This window comes from Miniopterus natalensis, chromosome X (genome assembly GCF_054644295.1).
Source record: "Miniopterus natalensis isolate mMinNat1 chromosome X, mMinNat1.hap1, whole genome shotgun sequence".
Taxonomy (NCBI): Eukaryota; Metazoa; Chordata; class Mammalia; order Chiroptera; family Miniopteridae; genus Miniopterus; species Miniopterus natalensis.
The window spans coordinates 81,115,153-81,133,551 of record NC_142103.1 but is presented as its reverse complement, the minus strand read 5'-3'; the positions used below and the strand labels follow the sequence as shown (position 1 = coordinate 81,133,551).

The 18,399-nt window shown below is 39.3% G+C and overlaps 1 protein-coding gene across 3 annotated transcripts in view; it reads right to left on the bottom strand.

Annotated features, from left to right (window-relative positions):
• Nucleotides 1-18,399, bottom strand: part of MED14 (mediator complex subunit 14) — a 62,522-nt gene that overhangs the window by 10,593 nt on the left and 33,530 nt on the right. For 2 of the 3 annotated variants that reach the window (XM_016197037.2, XM_087813294.1), the window contains exons 16-24: nucleotides 16,180-16,256; nucleotides 10,181-10,341; nucleotides 9,943-10,089; nucleotides 8,761-8,852; nucleotides 7,682-7,834; nucleotides 7,140-7,409; nucleotides 5,102-5,242; nucleotides 3,537-3,648; nucleotides 532-663 (exon numbers count right to left, since the gene is read on the bottom strand). In XM_016197037.2, coding sequence (XP_016052523.2) covers nucleotides 532-663; nucleotides 3,537-3,648; nucleotides 5,102-5,242; nucleotides 7,140-7,409; nucleotides 7,682-7,834; nucleotides 8,761-8,852; nucleotides 9,943-10,089; nucleotides 10,181-10,341; nucleotides 16,180-16,256 — 1,285 coding nt within the window. The remainder of the gene's footprint in view (nucleotides 1-531; nucleotides 664-3,536; nucleotides 3,649-5,101; nucleotides 5,243-7,139; nucleotides 7,410-7,681; nucleotides 7,835-8,760; nucleotides 8,853-9,942; nucleotides 10,090-10,180; nucleotides 10,342-16,179; nucleotides 16,257-18,399) is intronic. The other variant, XM_087813295.1, reaches the window with a different exon arrangement.

The following is an 18,399-nucleotide window of genomic DNA, read 5'->3' as shown; positions in this document are numbered from 1 at the left end:
ATTTACTTATTTATGCATAAAACATCTATGCAAGAACAATAAGAAATTAATGACACTAACTAAATGCTTCTAGGAGGAGGAACTAGGTGACTCATGAAACAGAAAGGAAACACTTCACTGGCTAATTCTTCTTTCTTTATCTATTTGAACCAATCTGTAATAGAATTTTTGAGTTAAAGAGTAAAAAAATTCAAGCCTCAAAATAACACATAGGGTAGGGTCCCAATTTGGGGGAGGGGGGCATGTTTGAGGTAGGAGACAAGATGGGTAGAGAGCAAGAGCGAGCGAGAGGCTAGAGCAGGTGGGCAAGCAGAGGTGTGTGACAGGAAGAGCGAGGGAGAGGGAAAGGGAGAGAGTCCAAAGTAGACAAAACTGGTAGATCCCTGCATGGTGTGATTAGGAAAAATTTATTTTCTTTTGCTATTTCCCCAATAAACAAGTGCTAATTTTGAAATAAGAAAATAATTTATTTAACAAAAACTACTTTTATGTCAAACTCTATGCTACAGCAATTTCCATGTACGGACTCACCATGTGGACTAGCAAAACTGGCCCCTGGTCCTATTGAGAGTCCATGCGAGGATGGGGGAGGAGTTGGAACAAATGACGCTGGTGATGGGGCTCTCAAAGCCCCACTGGGGGAGCTGGCAGCATGCAGATTTCCTAATAAATGAAAATAATTATAGATGATCTTGCAGGACACATATTATGTCCTGTTCAAGGACCCCAAGTTAAGATTCTACAGACTAAACAAGTAGTAAAGCTCCCATAAGTAGCACAAAGGAAAACTAGAACAATTTTATTATTGAAAAAGAGAGGTCAATTCCACGGGGCCCAAATTCTAGTTCTTATATTGGCTAATCTTTTTAAAAAATATCCAGTGTATTTTTTATTCACTCATTCAAGAACTAGGCAGGAATGTCAACTTCATGCCAAGCACTGTGTGTGGTAGGCACTGGGGATTAACAGTTAACAAGAGATAAAAATTCCTGTCCTCATGGAACATATACTCTAGTAGAATGTGAAAGACTAACAAATATATATGTCAGGTAGTGATAAGTGGTATGGAGAAAAACAGGGCAAGGTAAGGGGGCGATATTGTGCAGTGGTGGGGGTAGGTGCTGTTCCGTATATAAATCAATCAGAGAAGACCTCATGAGCTGAGAAACAAAGTGAAGGAAAAGGCATGAGGATATCCAGGGGATAAGATATTCCAGGCAAACAGAAGAGCTAGTGCAAAGGACCCAAAGGTAGCCGCAGTTATAAATAACAGTGAAGAGGCCCGAGTGGCTGGAACAGCGTGAGCAAAGGGGGAATGAAGGGATACGAGGTCAGAGAGGCGGGCATGGTCCTAAATCACACAGGGACTTGTAAGCCACTCAAAGGACTTGGGTTTACCCTGAATGAAATGGGAAGCCACGGCAGAGTTTGCAGCAGGGGAGTCATAAACTAACTTCTGTTCCAAAAGGAGCACTCTAGCTGCTGTGTGAAAAACAGACTATAGGGCAGGGACAGGGACAGGGAAATCAGTAACTGTAATCATCCAGTAAGAGACGGTTAGTGACTTGGGCAAGGGCACAGGCTGAGATGGAGAAAAGTGGTTAGATCCTGGATAAATTCTAAAGATAGAGCTGGCAGTATTTGATAACTGACTGCATGTGGATGTGAGAGAAAAAGGAATCCAACATGACTCATTAACAGCTTTGGCCCAAGTAGCAGGAAGGAAGGGGCTGCCATTTACTGAGATGAGGTGCTTATGGGAGGAGCAATTTGGGGCTGGGTTGGTTAGGAGTTTAGTTTCGTCCACAGTGAGTTTCAGATGTCGACTAGACAGCTAAATGGAAATGTTGAATAGACAGCTGGAAAATACAGGACTTGAGTTCAGGGAGAGGCCTAGAGAGGAGATATAAAAAACCGGGAGACATGAGCTTAAAGATGGCATTTAGCACAGGACTAGTTTTAACTTAGAATTATGAAAGGGGAACTATGGCTACCAAAACTATGAATAAATGCTACTTTAAAATACTTGCAACATTACCATAACTATTCTCAATATCATCAAGTTTCAAATTCTCTACCTCTATGTAAGAGAATTTCACCTTTTCATGTTCTATAATACATAATGCAATGCCTTACATTCAATAAATATGTTCATCAACTTGATTAACCTTTAAGTGTTATTTATTTAGCTGTGTGACCTGGACAAGTGACTTAACTTCTCCACACCTCAGCTTTCCTGTATAAAATACGAATAATAACAGGACCTATGCAATGGGTTTGCTGTGGGGATTACCCAGGTAAAGTGCTTAGAATGGGGCTCGGCAGAGAGTAAGCACAATATATACCTGTCTGCTACTATCATTTCAAAATAATTATTTTTCCTACCTTCTATACAAAACCAGTCTCAACTGTATACTAGAAAAACACTCCCCTTGGGTTCTATGCCCTTGTGTTTCCTGTTTTCTTCCTTGTTCCCTGGCTGCTCCTCAAGGGCTGAGCTCACCCACCCACTTGGGCTTCAACGACCTTCAATGATATGACAACAACTTCCAAGTCTTCATCTATGGTCCAGCCATCTGATGAGCAGGTAGGGGATCATCTACTCAAGAAATCTGACACCTGTCTTCCTTGCTAGATGATAAGCTCGAGAGCAGAGCTGGTATCTGGCTCATGGATGAATCCTCAGCACCACGCAGCATTTGGCACAGAGCAAGTGCTTAAGCGATACCAATGAAATGTTCGGTTAAAAGTAAAATTTTGGCCCACCCAGCGTGGCTCAGTGGTTGAATGTCGACCTATGAACAAGGAAGTCACGGTTCCATTCCCAATCAGGGCACATGCCCGGGTTGCGGGCTCGATCCCCAGCATGGGGCGTGCAGGAGGCAGCCGATCAATGATTCTCTCATCATTGATGTTTCTCTCACTCTCACTCTCTCCCTTCCTCTCTCTGAAATCAATAAAAACATATTAAAAAATTATTTTTGGCATTCTCAAGCAATTTTACAGTGCCCTTCATGGGGTCACCAACAGCACCATTTTGTTTGGACAAGCAGGTGGTGCCCTCCCCAGCTGTGAGGGGCGGACACCATTCACATACACCACAGGGCTGGGCAAACTTTCTGTAAGGGGTTAGTCGTCATGGCGGGAAAGCAGCCACAGACACTAGATAAATGGGTGTGCTGGGTTCCAACGAAACTATTTACAAAAACAGGTGATGAGCAGGACTTGGCCCACAGGCTTTAGTTTGTCGACTTCTGACACAGATCATGTGATTATCACTTTTTGGAGCTGAGCCATGAGTCTGGCTCTGAGTGACACCACCTCCATTTAATCAAACCTTTTAAAGTGCTCTGGAATCATGAACACAGATTTCACAACCCTGCCATAATGAATGAATGGCAAATATCTAGCCACAGACTAGAAAGGTAGTTCTCTCTCTAAGGCTGCATGTGCAGTGCTTCAGTGTTTGTGTCTGTGCGCATGTGTGTATTTTAGATTTAAAGGTAAACATGACAAGAAAATAAGTAGTGTCTTACCTGGAGACTGTGTGTGCATCATAGAGGGAGATGGACTAACTGTGCTATGATAAGATGTAGGAGGTGAAGTAAGAGGATAAGCGCCTGATGATCCTGGCTGCTTTGGAAATGGCTGAAAAGAAGAAATTAAAATGTCTGTAAAATGGCCAACTGCATATACTGTAAGCGTATGGCTTTCCCCAATAGATAGCTCCAGTGCTAACATTTACATACTTCATGAAAATGTGCAAAATACACATCAATAACACAGGTTTTTAAAAACTTCCTGACTTTCAAATGTTTTTAAAAAAGCAACATCCTCATTCCTGACCTTGCAATACCATTGTTTATATCCCTCAAGATGATTTTCGCTCATTTTATCTGTCATAGTTTAACTGGCAGTGTTATTTCTGGCAGTATATAAAAAATAATGCATCCTTCATTTAGTGGAGCTTTGGAGTCAATGAAATATGGTAGTTCAACCTGAACTCTGCTTACCTTTACCTTCATCTCCAGTAATGAAAGTCCTAGGACAATGTAATCCTTTCTACTATATTTTTTGAAAATTGAGGTCCAAATCATATATAGTAAAGTACACAAATCTTAAATGTACAGTCGGACGAATTTTTACAAATGTAACCACCGCGTAGATCGAGATACTGAAGAACATTACCAGAGCCCCAGAGGCCTCCCTTACACACCTTATCTTTATCACCGCTCCAAAGGTTAGCACTATTCTGACTTCTATCACTCAAGTTTAGTTTTTGCCTGGTTTCGCATTTCCTACAAATACCGAATGTATTCATTACATACATGGTATCTGGCTTCTTTTGTTCAACTTTATGTCAGCAAAATTCGTCATGCTGTTGCATGTAGCAATAGTTTGCTTCCTCATTTCTGTAGAGCATTCCATTGTACAAGTATATCCCAATTTATTCACTCATTCTATTGCTGCTGGATATTTGGATTGCTTATAATTTTTTGGATAATGCTATGAATGTTCTTGTGTTTTTTGATGCATTTCTGTCGCATATATACCTAAGAGTAGAACCGCTGAATCACAGATATGCATAATGTTGAGCTTTATCATCCCTCTGGAATACTGCTAAACTCCACTGCAAGGCAGCTGTACCATTTCACACACCCTCCAGTAAAAAATGAGAGTTTCAGTTGCTTCTAATACCAAATGTTGGCAAGAATTATCAATTTTTTTCTTAAAGCCACTTTGTGGTTATGTAATATTATATCACTGTGCTTTTAAGTTTGTATTTCTGTGAAGCTGAATGACGTTGAACAGCTTTTCTCTGCTTACTAGCCATTTGTTCAACCTCTTTTGTGATTACATGGGTGATCACCCGACATCATTTTAAGTGCATAAGTCTGAGGTTAATGCTATTTCTGGTACAATTCACTTCCCATCTCTGGAAGCCCCCTTCTCATCACCCTCTATTGCTATTTTTTCATACATTTCCTGGGAATCTTGGGCCCCCCAAGGATCTCCTTGCCTTTCAAGAAAGCAGCCCAGACACCTGTAGAACCTGTTAAGTTAAACAAATGTGCCGTTTGGAATTTCAGCTGCACATTACCTGCTGCTGTGGCGGTGGCTGGAGTTGTGAGATTAGAGAATCCATCATATCTCCTCCTATGGGAGAAGGGGGGTTATCGTCCTCATTTACAGACCTTCTTCGAGCATCCTGATTGCTGTCAACAAACATATTCAGGAATGTCTATGGATATAAACAGGCAAAATTTAGACAACTTTTTAGATAAAATCTTACCTAACTTTAGCATGGTATTTTAAATTGTTTATAATATTTTAACAGAAATAAACATATTATGTCTAGCTCTGAAATTAAGTTTAACACATGATCACTATCACTAGAACGACCTGAAAGAGATATTGATAATTTTAATATCTAGGTTAAAAAAGTCATATCAACTAAGTACTATGCAAGCAAAAAGCTAAATAAAGAATTACACTCTGGCACTTCTTAATAGGTCAAAATATTCTTATTAATTTCTGAACCAAAAATGGGGCGGGATATCAAAAGTTGTATCTTGGAAAATTTCCTACTTAGAGTCCCCCCCCCCCCTTTTTTTTAAATCCTCACCCGAGGATATTTTGTTTTCATTGCTTTTTAGAGAGAGTAGAAGGAACAGAGAGGGAGAGAAACATCAATGGGAGAGACACATCGACTGGTTGCCTCCCGTATGTGTCCCAACCAGGGCCTGGGACAGAGCCTGCAACCGAAGTACATGCCCTTGGCCGGAATGGCACCCGGGATCCTTCAGTCTGTGGGCCGACGCTCTAAGGCGAGAGTTTTCACTTTTTAAGATAGAAAATATGAGAGGAAAACTGAATAAAGAAACTAACCCATCTTTTCCCTTTTTTATCTAATATGACTTAATTGTGAACCACGAAGAATTATAAGATATGTCATCAAAAACTAAGCAAGGCTACCAGAATTTGTGTCAAGCACAGCTTTTCTTTCTTTTAATACTCTTTATCTTCCCAGTCTTCAAAAATATAGATCAAAAGCTTATCAGAATCACTAGAAAGCTTTTAAAAGTACATAGTCTGATTTGTAAAGATGACAATCACAACACACATTTCATCTTCTCCCAATACCCCACCTGAAACGCTTATAAAAAATTTTTTTAAAGCAGTAAGTCGCAAGAAAAAAAAAAGGGGAAAGAAAAAAATAGCAATAAATTCTGGAGGCTGAAGAGCAGATGGCTGAGTGGTAACCGAACTACACAATGTGAGGAAGTTGTGTTCCTAAGCAAGCAGTGGGGAAAGCCAAGGAGCAAAGCTATTTCCATCCAGATCCCCAAGACATGTAGGAACTGGCAACACCAGACACCTCTGGAAATAAGGATAAAGGTGAAAAATTATCCAATCAAAATTGCTATCTAACTGTATTGTAAGAATAGGAGAAAAGGAAGGAGGTATTAGTGAGCAGCAGCCTGGAATGAGGAAGGAACATGTAAGAAAGCATTAAAACAGGGTTAAATCCTCGTCTTCATTGTGAGAATCAGATAACGTCTGCAACTAAGAAGTCAACAAATAGCAATGTAAGCATCTATTTAGAGATAAGATATAAATACCAAGAGAATCAGCTATGTAAGAGATGAAAACATAGCAGGAAAATGGCAAGAGAGAGTTGCAGGGGACTAATTTTAAAAACAAGCCATTTGGAACTATTTGATTCTAATTATAAGCCGCTGAGCTATTATACCAGCATCTCCAGGGATTGAGGTCCAGACCCTACATTTTAAAAGAGCATCATAGTTCCACTGATGAATCAAATCTACTCAATAATCAATGATAAAAACTACTTTTAAAGTTCCAAATAGTAAATAGGACTCTCTTCAGTATCTTCCACTTTGCTCATCAGATTAAGAAAATAAAGAAAAAGACATTTTATCATCTCATATGTAGCACAACACTTTATTAGAACTTCTAGCTCCTTCAGACTAAAGTGGCAGAGATAATGCATTAACATGGCTACTTATTAAACTGGGGAAAAGCAACAGAAATTTGTTGCTTTTCCCCATTATTTCCCCCTCAAAAGAATTGTTTGAGAGATCATATTATATTTATTCATACTGTAACTTTGTTACCTTTAGTCCTGGTGCAGGATAAAATCCTTCAACTAACTTGCTATTATCAAAAAGACTATAGGCACCATCCCGTATTGCCACAACGCCTCGACTCCGGCAGTATATATCAATGCAGTACATGTTCCTGAAGGCCAGTCTGATGTGGGTGGATGACTGTGGCAGAATGGAGAAGCACTGGTAGGCAGTGTTGGTTCTCTGGGTCAAGCCCAACATCGGCACAGTGGGGAGTTTGTTGATGGCATTTAATGGAGCCTGAGTATCAAACAGTACCTATAAGGAACAAACACAGTGAGAGCAGCCTGTTTCTGTACAATGCTAAAACCTCGGAATTTTGAATGGATAACCATCATAAAAGAGACAATGTCCTTCTGACATATTCCATAAAAGTTTCCCTTGAAGAGAATACAAACTAGATCACTCTGTCCATTTTGAATCAAAGAAAATTCTTCAAGAAAAGTGCAAGATATGAAAGACAAAGGCACCCACCCTCATCACTAACACTGACTGAATCTTATTTTTAAAGAGAAAATAAATTTAATTACCTGTAATAACTGAACCACATTTGGTGTTTTGTTGAACATTTCTTGAAGCTGATGGAGAATGGTATTGTGACAGTTACTGCAACCTGAGTTTGGACCAACAGTTCCCAAAGAAATGTGAAATTTCTGATGTATGGAATTCCACTGGATACTAATCTAAAGCAAAGAGAATACATGTTTCAGAAACTGAGAAAGTAAAAGATTCAAGTATTTGAAAAAATGTTTAAACATTAAGGCAAAATTCCAAACATCCAAATTAGATCTTTTTGAAAGCAACTCATAAGACTGGACTCTTCAAATTCCAGAAGTAGTTGGTATTACTGTGTACCAGTACATTCTCTAAGCATGTCTGTTAGATAGCCCACTTCTAAATAAAACAGAAAGAGAAGGCGCTAAAGAAAACATTTTGATTAAACTTTATTTAAAAAGTGTCATTTGGTGTTTCTAATTTTCACTTTTCTCTTGAACTGAAGAAGAATCACCCTCTAGGTGCACACTGTCATAAAGGGAAAGGAAGCCACCCCCAACACAGATGCCTTTGTTAACTGATTTTTAAACACAAGTAATTTCTGATACTACTTGATGTGGAAAGTCCAGAAAGAAGCCAGCTAACTGAGTTTTCATACTAGGGCTTTGCATATGAGGTAGAAAAAAACCACACAAAAACTATGAATTATGGGGAATACCTTCAAAAGTAAGATGGGATCAAACAACGTTCATTATCACATGACTAAAAGCACACACACGCCACACTGTTCAAAACCACTCAGGCATAAACTTCATCATAGCAATCACATCGCTAAGTAGATTCGAAATCAGTTAAGAAAAAATGCAAATACCAAAAATACATTATCTTGTCTAAAACTCAAGATGATATCCCCATCAAAAAGGGTATAATTTTTGTTTTCAATTTTAAAGAGTTAAACATTATAGTACAACAAAGTACTTAAAAATTTACCATTTTATCCCCAATTTTTACTTGAGCCCTCAATTATTTCAAATCAGTTTTCATAATTTTTGAATTCTTGATTTTTAGAAGATTTATGAGAGGACGTTCAGTTTTAATTAATTCATACACTTACTGAGCTTCCCTTGGTGGTTCCGTAACACAAGATAAGTTTTCGGTAATTATAAACACGAACTTCTGAGAAAATATTTAGATGAGCAGGTATGTCTAAGTAGAATAGAAACAAAAAGGTGATTAAGATTACATATGCAAAAATATATATCTGAAAACCAGGGCATTTTGGCAATATTATATGCCTAGATTGAAAGGTCTCTAAACGTGTAATTTAGTGGCTCAGTGGGTGAGCATCGACCTAGGATCCAGGAGACTGCGGTTTGATTCCTGGTCTGGGCACAGGCCCAGGATGCCGGCTCGATTCCTAGTAGGGACGTGCAGGAGGCAGCCGATCAATGACTCATCATTGATGTTTCTCTCTCTCTCTCTTCCTCTCCCTTCCTCTCTCTGAAATCAATATATATTAAAAGGAAGGAAGAAAGGAGGGAGGGAGGGAGGGAGGGAGGGAGGGACGAAGGAAGGAAGGAAGGAAGGAAAGAAGGAAGGAAGGAAGGAAGGAAGGAAGGAAGGAAGGAAGGAAGGAAGGAAGGAAGGAAGGAAGGAAGGAAGGAAGGAAGGAAAGAAGGAAGGAAGGAAGGAAGGAAGGAAGGAAGGAAGGAAGGAAGGAAGGAAGGAAGGAAGGAAGGAAGGAAGGAAGGAAGGCAGGCAGGCAGGCAGGCAGGCAGGAAAGAAGGAAGGGCGGGCATAAATAGAAACTAAGTTTCTACTTCCATTTCTACAAAAGGGGGCTGGGCAGGGGTGGAGATATATTGAAGCAATGTAGTATAGTGGTTAGAGGTTTCAATCCCAGCTATGCCATTTAACTAGCTATGTGACTATTTACAAGTTTCTTAAGTCTCTGTGACTTCTTTTCTTCATTTGTAAAATGAATAATTTACCCACCTCAAAGGGAGGGTGATTATGGGGAGTAAATGAGTTAATACAAGCAAACTGTTTATTACACTGTATGGCACATAGTAAACCCTCTGTAAGTATTAGCTATTAATATAATATGGTAAACCTGTGTAAAAATTTCTGGATACCTAAGAAATTTAACAGTGGTCGTCTCTGGGAGAAGGAAATTGAAGCCTAAGTTAAAAGGGAAACTTATTTTTCACCAGGTATACTTTTGAAATTTTTTTACAATGTGGATATTTTACTTCAAATAAAAAAGGAGGGTGTGTGTGAAGATTGTCACATGTACCTGGTAGAGAACGTGCAAATTCCAACACACACTCATATAATCGTGCAATGCTGTTCCAGTCATTAAGGAACATCTCAACCACTTTTCTACCACCAACGGGTTCAGACAACAGGTTTTCATATGTTAGATAAACATGCCGGGATGGTCCTACAGGATTAAGAAAGAAGGTTAATAGCAATGAATATGAAAAACAAAATATCCAGAAATATATAAAGACAAAGTATGTGCAACATCTCACCTTGTTCCCTGGTAGAAGTGCCATTAAGCGGACAATTTGCAAACACTAACTCTGCCACCCACGTGCGATTATTTCTACCTTGCAATCGGAAAGTGCAATCGAGGAGAGAGCGTTCCAGAGCCTTCTGGGTTTCCTCATTTACACCCTTACAGGGAGGAATTCTGGTGATGAAAGACAGCATATGAAGTATACTTCACATCACAGAAAGACAAAAGCACAATCTCCACAATGACAGGAAAGGTATTTACATTAGAGCTTCAGTTCAAACTCCCCTACTAGGCACCTTCTATAAAAGAAGGAAGCAATTCATAGCAATTCATAGCAATTCACAGCAGTTTGCCCATTTCTATTTACTTCAGCATAGGTTAAGACTCTCATTTTAACAAGCGATGTTTGTTTCCATGCTTAATCTTGTTATTAGAAAAGACCACAATTCTTCAAAATGAAAATCAAGGATATTGGCTTTCTAAAAAATATCATTTTAGAACATCCTCAAGGAAAAACTAAGGAACAAAATACTTGTAAAATCACTCTTTAAGGGCAGAACGATACAGTAGAAAGAACAACGACGTTGGAGTTAGGGACCTGCATTTTAATTCTGACTCAGCCACATTTAAACCCTCTGGATTTCAGTTTCCCAACTATGAAATGGAGATAAAGAATTATCTCATGGTCAGTGATTTTAAGACATGCCAAAATACATATAAAGTGCTTCTGGTGGCTGATACAACAGGTATTCATATATGTTAATTCCCCAAAGTAAACCAAGTCTTGATCACTGACTGCCATGACAAAATTACGGTTCATTATTCCCCCTTCTCTTCCCCCTCTGTAAAGGCAACACTCATTGTGATGAGCTTTACATGTATTAATTCATTTAGCATACCTATTATCACTTACATATATCACATACAAGAGGAATGTATTAGCTTTGGTGTCTTACAACACCTACCTATTCATTTTCCTGCAGCTTTATCACTATCTTATTTGTCATAAAACATTGAGAAGTAATACAGTTTAACTGTTTTTTCAGTAATGGATGAAATAATGAGATAATATATTATTTAACTATACATTATCCTTTAACTCATAGGGAAAGTGGATTAATTTTCAGACTTGGTATGATTATCAATAACTAAGGCAAAAAAACAACAAATATAACTGGAAACATGGAATCTTGGTTCAGGTCTCTTATTCAGAATATAACACCTAGAACAGGGTTTTTCAATCTTGGCAATATTGACATTTTGAGGGCTGTCCAATGCAGCCCTGGTCTCTACCTACCAGATGCCAGGAGCACCTCTACCCCCTCTTCTCAGTTAATGATAACCAAAAATATCTCCAAACATTGCCAAATGTCTCCTAGAGGGCAAAACTCCCCTGGGGTTGAGAACCACTGACCTAGAATAAACAACTTAAGAAAGCAAAAAAGAGAAATTGCATATGGTAAAAAATAAACTTTGTAGGGGGGAAGAAATCTATACAGGCTGCATAAAAATAAAATTAACATAGTACTGAAATTTTCTCAATTAAAAGTTCATCACAGCTCCTCTTAAATGTATAGCTTTTTAAGTTTTTCAAAAGTCAATCTTCCATACTATATGTCTTTTATCAGCACCAGAAAGATTTTATTTTGGGTAGTTATTATAGGAATCACACACATTGCATATATGCTTTTCTTTCTTCTTCCTATTTTTTAATTCTCACCTGAGGACACGCTGAGAGAAAGAGAGAGAGAGAGAGAGAGAGAGAGAGAGAGAGAGAGAGAGAGAGGGAGAGAGAGAAAGAAAGAGAGAGAGATGGGGGGAGGGAGAGAGAGAAAGAAACATCGATGTGAAAGAGGACCGTCAATCGGCTGCCTTCCGTATCCACCCAGACTGGGGATTGAACCTGAAACCCAGGTGTGTGCCCTGACAGAAAATCGAACAGGCAACCTTTTGGTGCACAGGACGATGTTCAACCAACTGAGCCACTCCGGCTGGGCACATATATGCTTTTCAATGTCATAGGTATACTGAGGACTTTTGCCTGCCTCTACCTTTCACAGAAGCCAGCATATTTTCAAGTAAGAACTAAGGTAAGAGTAAGATTCCTTCCAATTTATGCTCTCAGGAACACTATTTTGAAAATACATTCCATGTCACTTTCTTAATCTGTGACACAAATTGGCTCTACTTCAAGGAACTTGGAAAATATTTATTGCTTTTAAGGTTATAAATGTTAATGAAGAGAATAAAGTAAACTACAATTATAACTTTAATCTTCCACACATGATCATGTGAGGGAAAGAAAACAACAGGTTCCCCAAAAGGAAACCAGACAAAATTGTCACAAATTCATACTACTATATTTGCCAAAAATTAAGAACTGAGGAAGACATTTCCAGGACAATGGATTTACCTTATCTGAAAATTTCTACCAACTCAAAAAGGTTTTTCGATCTAAACAGCTACTTCTGACGGATTTTTCTCCTATAATTTGAGTATTGAACAAATTTAGGAACTAGGCTTTGGTCTTCTAGGGCAGATGTGTATCAGCATTATTCCTTTTAGGCCATTATGTGCTGTGTGTCAGTTTCATTCTGAGCGGTTTTACAAACATCAGTAACCACATTATGTCCCTGTGGTGCAAAAGCAGGCAATCACTGAAAGTGCTGGTAAAAAGAAGCACAATTATGCCTACAAGAAAAGGGAAGAGGGTTTTATAAAGGTTGCACCTGCATATGCAGAAGAATTCAGTAACACAACTGACAAAAGCTGAGTCACATAACTTGCAAAAAAGAACTGGGTCTATGTATTACTTGCATAAGTTGTAAGAGGCAAAGAAACACAATGGAGGAGATGAAAAAACCTTGTGGATGTGGCTAGAGGACCAGCACCATTGCCCATTACTATAATGTTAGTTCAGGAGAGGGTGGGAGGTTTACTCAAGAGCTCAAAACTAGGCACCATGAGCATGCTGTTCTTGAGACTTGTGTCATTTGTGCTGTAAGCTCAAGGCTCTTTTGCAATCTGCACAAGGCAATAGGTCCATGAACCATAGCAATCTAAGGTGTTTGGCATGATACTTTCAGAAATACATTAAGGAGGCCAGCTCAACAGATTTTCAAAGAGATAAGCTGAACAAGAACAGATTTTTAGCAAAGAGAAGAAAAACGTGCTAATTTTAAAGCTTTGAAATATCAACTTATACTCACATTTAATATAAACATATCTAGGACTAAAAGCTTTGTAAAAGAAGAGTTTCTGAAGATTAAATGCATTAGAATAATTACATACTAATTAGATCTATGCAGGATTTTAATTTAGTAAAATCATGTTTAGACACTTGTTTACTTTTTTTTTCAGTTCTATATCCTACCCTCATAATGTACAGCATGTACTAGACAGTTACCTTTAACTTATTCATTTCTATATATTCTCCTTTTATGTTTTAAATATAGAAAACATTAGCCAGGATATAAAGACTTCCTTAAAAATTATTGTAAAATGAAGTGCTTCCTTTTTAGGTAGAAGTATTGAGTTCTCTTGAGTTCAAGAAGGGGACTGATATTTCTTTCATAAAAATGCTGAGCATAAGATATTTTAAACTCTTGCAAAATATGAAAAACATAACTAAAAAAATAGTACACAAATGTTAACATCACCTACTTATCTGCAGTTGCCAAGTAGAGTGAAAAGAAAAAAATACTCTGCATTTTAGGCAGAAGTAATTCAAAGCCAAAAAGCAATTAAATTAAAAGTACTACATTTTCCTATTGATTTCCATTGTAAGACTAGCTCTTCTGCTCCTGAAAACAACATTTCGTAGAGATGGCATTAAGATAGCCAGGAAGGGAAGCTATTCCAGTTCTTCAACGCTTTATCTAGAGTAAGTGCCATGACATGCAGGTGGAGTGTATGCCATTTGCTAGCCCTTCCCATCTTCCATAGAAAAAAACTGATTCCCAAGCAACCCTGCTGGCTCAAATTGCAGAGCTGTTGGATGTTTTCAGATAGAGAAATTCAACCAATAAAAATTGCTTATATGATTTATATTATTAAGCAACATCTAAGAAACAATACAAATGCCAAAAAAGAAAATGTTTTCTGCACCAAAAAGGCCGATCTCTTGCCCTGGCTGGTGTGGCTCACTTGGCTGAGTGTCTTCCCATGCACCACAAGGTTGCCAGTTCAATTCTCAGTCAGGGCACATACCCAGATTCTGGGTTTGATCCCAGGTCAGGGTGTGTACGGGAGGCAACCGAATGATATTTCTCACATAGATGTTTCTCTCTCTTTCTCTCTAAAAAATAAAAATATATATATTTAAAAAAAAAAAAAAAAAAGGTGATCTCTCAAATGGCAGGCTACCTTTGCAAGTCCATCCTGGTCACCTTATGAAGCACACACACTGCATTAGCTTTCCTGCTAAGCATCCTTTGGTCCCTTGTCCTCTATGTTTAGCAGCAAGCCAAGCCCTCTGCCCATCTCCCTCTGTATACTCTTTCCTGGTGACCTAATTTACTATCCAAGCTCAATTACTATTACCTTGGTGATGACTCATCTACCTGTCCTACCCAGACCTGTCACCTGAGCTTGAGACACATCCCTGCCTGCCCAAAGGGATGTCTAGGCACCTCAAACTTAGGAAAGCCCCTCAAACTCACATGTTCAGTGTCTCTTATCTCAGAAAACACCACAATCATCTATCATTTGCCCAAGATAAATCTAAGAGTCACTTTTGCTACCTTCTCCTCTTTCTCACCTTCAACATCAATCCAATCACCGACACTTAAAACATTTCATACCCTGCCAAGCCGGCATGGCTCAGCAGTTGAGCGTCGACCCATGAAACAACAGGTCACTGGTTTGATTCCCGGTCAGGACACATGCTCGGGTTGCGGGCTCGATCCCCAGTGGGAGGCATGCAGGAGGCGGCCAATCAATGTTTCTCTCATCGATGTTTCTATCACTCTATCCCTCTCCCTGCCTCTCTCTCTAAAATCAATAAAAACATATTTTTCAAAACAATACTTCATCCCCTAAATCCCTGTAGAACCTTCCCTAGTCCAAGCTATCAACAACTCTCATGTGAACCATTTCAACAACTGGTTTCACTAGTTCAGTCTTATTTCTCTCCAACTTATTCTCCATATTGCTTCATGGTGAGCTTTCAAAAACACCTATGGCCCGGCCGGGCGTGGCTCAGTGGTTGAGGGCACATGCCCGGGTTGCGGGCTCGATCAATGACTCTCTCATCATTGATGTTTCTATCTCTCTCCCTCTCCTTTCCTCTTTCTGAAATCAATAAAGATATATTTAAAAAAACAACAACAAAAAAAACACAAAAAAAAACACACCTATGTAATGATGTCAGTTTCTGTTTAAAATCATCTGATGGCTTCTTACTGCCATTAGGATAAAGTCTAAATTCCTTAAGGACACTTACAAAGCCCACGTGACCTGACCCCTTCCTGCTCACATCTCCATATTCCTCTCTCCCAACTCCTGCCACGCTGAACTTCTTTCATTTCCAGGATGCTGAGCTCTCTTGTCTCCAAGCCTTCACAAAAGCAGTTATCCCTTCTGGTTAGGACCACCTACTCCCACCCTTGCCCCCTTTCTTCTAACTCTCACCTCTCCTGCAGTCAGAGCACAACTGGTACTTCCTCAGAGCTACCTTTCCTGACTTCTGCACTAGCCCAGATCCCCCTGCTAGGTGAACCCAGAGCATAAGGGCTCCACCAGAATTCAATCCTGACACATAGTCACACTCAGGAAATATCTGTTGAATGAATGAAATGAAGAGGAAAGACAACCTAAAATACCAAGTTGTGCTGGACTGTCCCTCAGCAGGTGAAAGAGAATCCTCCCCAAGACCTTAGTAATTTTATGCAGAAATTGGTGACATCCGCAGGTTCTGAACATGCTTTATGCTGTCTTATGAAAGGAGAGGAGCAATTCTGATAGTGTGGCTGCAATGTGTGGCACCAAGTGGCACACATGACAGGGACTTACTTCAATAAGCGAATTGCATGGCTGAAGCCATCACCTTCCATTTGCACTCCTTGGTGTGGAATCTCCAGATTGGACAACTAGAAGGAGAAAAGCACAGTTATATCAGATCACCAATTTTACAAAGGAAACCACCTTTTCTAAGTACTACTGCTTACTCCCCTGGCATCTCTTCTAGGGCCAGTCTTTCCCAAAGTTACAACACATTAGGCATGAGTACTGTCTGCATCATTTGATTTTCTGGGAACTATATTAAGTTCAGTGAAACTTAAAGACGACCTAGAGCTTCTAGTTAAAAAACACCTCCATAGGTGACAAATCTTCAAAATTCGGGAGACTGATCTAATTTTTGTAGCGAGCCAAAAGCAATCCATAATCTATTCTGGTGGTTCCAAATGATACAATTGTAAAATAAGACTGATTTACTTGTATAATTCAATTATGTTTGTTTGAAACACTGTTTGAATGATAGTCATACCTCACTTGTAATTACAAACAATATTTTTTTAGTTCAGGACTTTTCTAGAATACATTTTTATTTTTAACAAACTATTTCCTGTGAAACCCAAGAAGAAAAGATTTCCAATTTATGCATTTACCTAAATGAGGTCTTTTTCCCAATTGAAGGGTTCAGAAAGTGCGTTAAAAAGATGAATGCAGGGATAGTGCCTGAGACCCTGTCAGTGGAACCACAGGTTATTTACGTACCCAGAAAGTCATCTGATCTACCAAATGTTTGCCTTTGGCAGATATTCCCAGGTCTTATATGGCAGACTATTTATATCTACCTTGTTCCAGAAATGATTTAAGGCAGCCCTAAGTATTTGACTGAACCCTGCTCTTTTGGCCTGGGAAGGACAGAGGTTTAGAAAATGAACCCCTGCCCTAGCTGGTTTGGCTTAGCGGTTAGAGTGTCAGCCTGTGGAATGAAGGGTCCCAGGTTCAATTCCGGCCAAAGGCATGTACCTTGGCTGCAGGCTCGATCCCCGGCCCCAGTTGGGGTGCGTGCAGGAGGCAACCAATTGATGTGCCTCTCTCACATCGATGTTTCTCTCTCCCTTCCACTCTCTAAAAAGCAATGTAAAAATATCCTTGGGTGAGGATTGAAAAAAAAGAAAAAGAACCCCTGACCAAATAGGCAGTAGGGGTTCAGATTCAAAAGGAATCAAAGCGTAGGAGGGCTGAAAAAAATGTTGCCTTTATTCTATGGATCAGAGAAATAAACATCCCTGATAATATTACATTTAGTTATTCACATCTCAGTACAAATTGCTTTAAGCAGAAAATGTGCTTGCTTTTGTCTTTAATATGTCTTTTTCATTAAGAGAAGAAAAGTAGGTAAGTTTTTAAGAGCTTGACTGAGTTTAATAGAGCTCATGTCTTATGTGTGCAATAGGTATAGGAGTGAAGAGAAGGGGGACAGGGAGGACATATATCTATAGGTGTTAGTCTATGTGGGCACTACAAAGACACAGGTTTCTAAAATTTCTAGCCGGTGGGTAGGGGGAGAGAGACCAGGCAGGGAAAGAGGAAACAATTGCATTACATTGCTCCTGGGCACCATGTAGCCTCCCTTCCTACTGCAAAAGTACACAATGAAAAAGCCCAAGAACACAGTCAAGCAGATGGGAAGCATGGACATGGACTGTACAGTTTAGGAGCTATGGCCAGTATCCAGATACGAGGACATTCATCAAGCTCACAGCTCTAGGAGCTGGGACACTGAAGACTGGATTATCTATTTTAGGTGCCTGCTTCGGGGCTTGGAGTTCTCTGGGCTATTGATGCTCCTCACAATATCATACCTGATCCCCCACCTTCAGATCCCAAAGCCCTATAAAGCAGCGGTCAGCATACAACAGCTCATGGTCAAATCCAGCCCACTGCCTATTTTTATAAATAAGTGTTATTTAACATAGCCACGCTCATTTGTTTAAATATCAACTATGGCTGGTTCACACTACACAATAGATTTGAGTATCTGTCGCATGAGACCACTGCCCCACACGCCTAAAATATATACTATCTGGCCCTTTACATAAAAGTTTGCCAAGAAACTTTACACAAAAGTTTCCTGCTCTAGAGCATGGAAGTGTTTTCCAAAAGTCTTGAGACTACATCATCAGGGCAACTGAAATAATCCACTTTCACATTTCCAGATCTCATTCACAATAATTTACACAGGGAAGAAGTCTTACAAAAAGTAAAACTTTAAACTAGAGT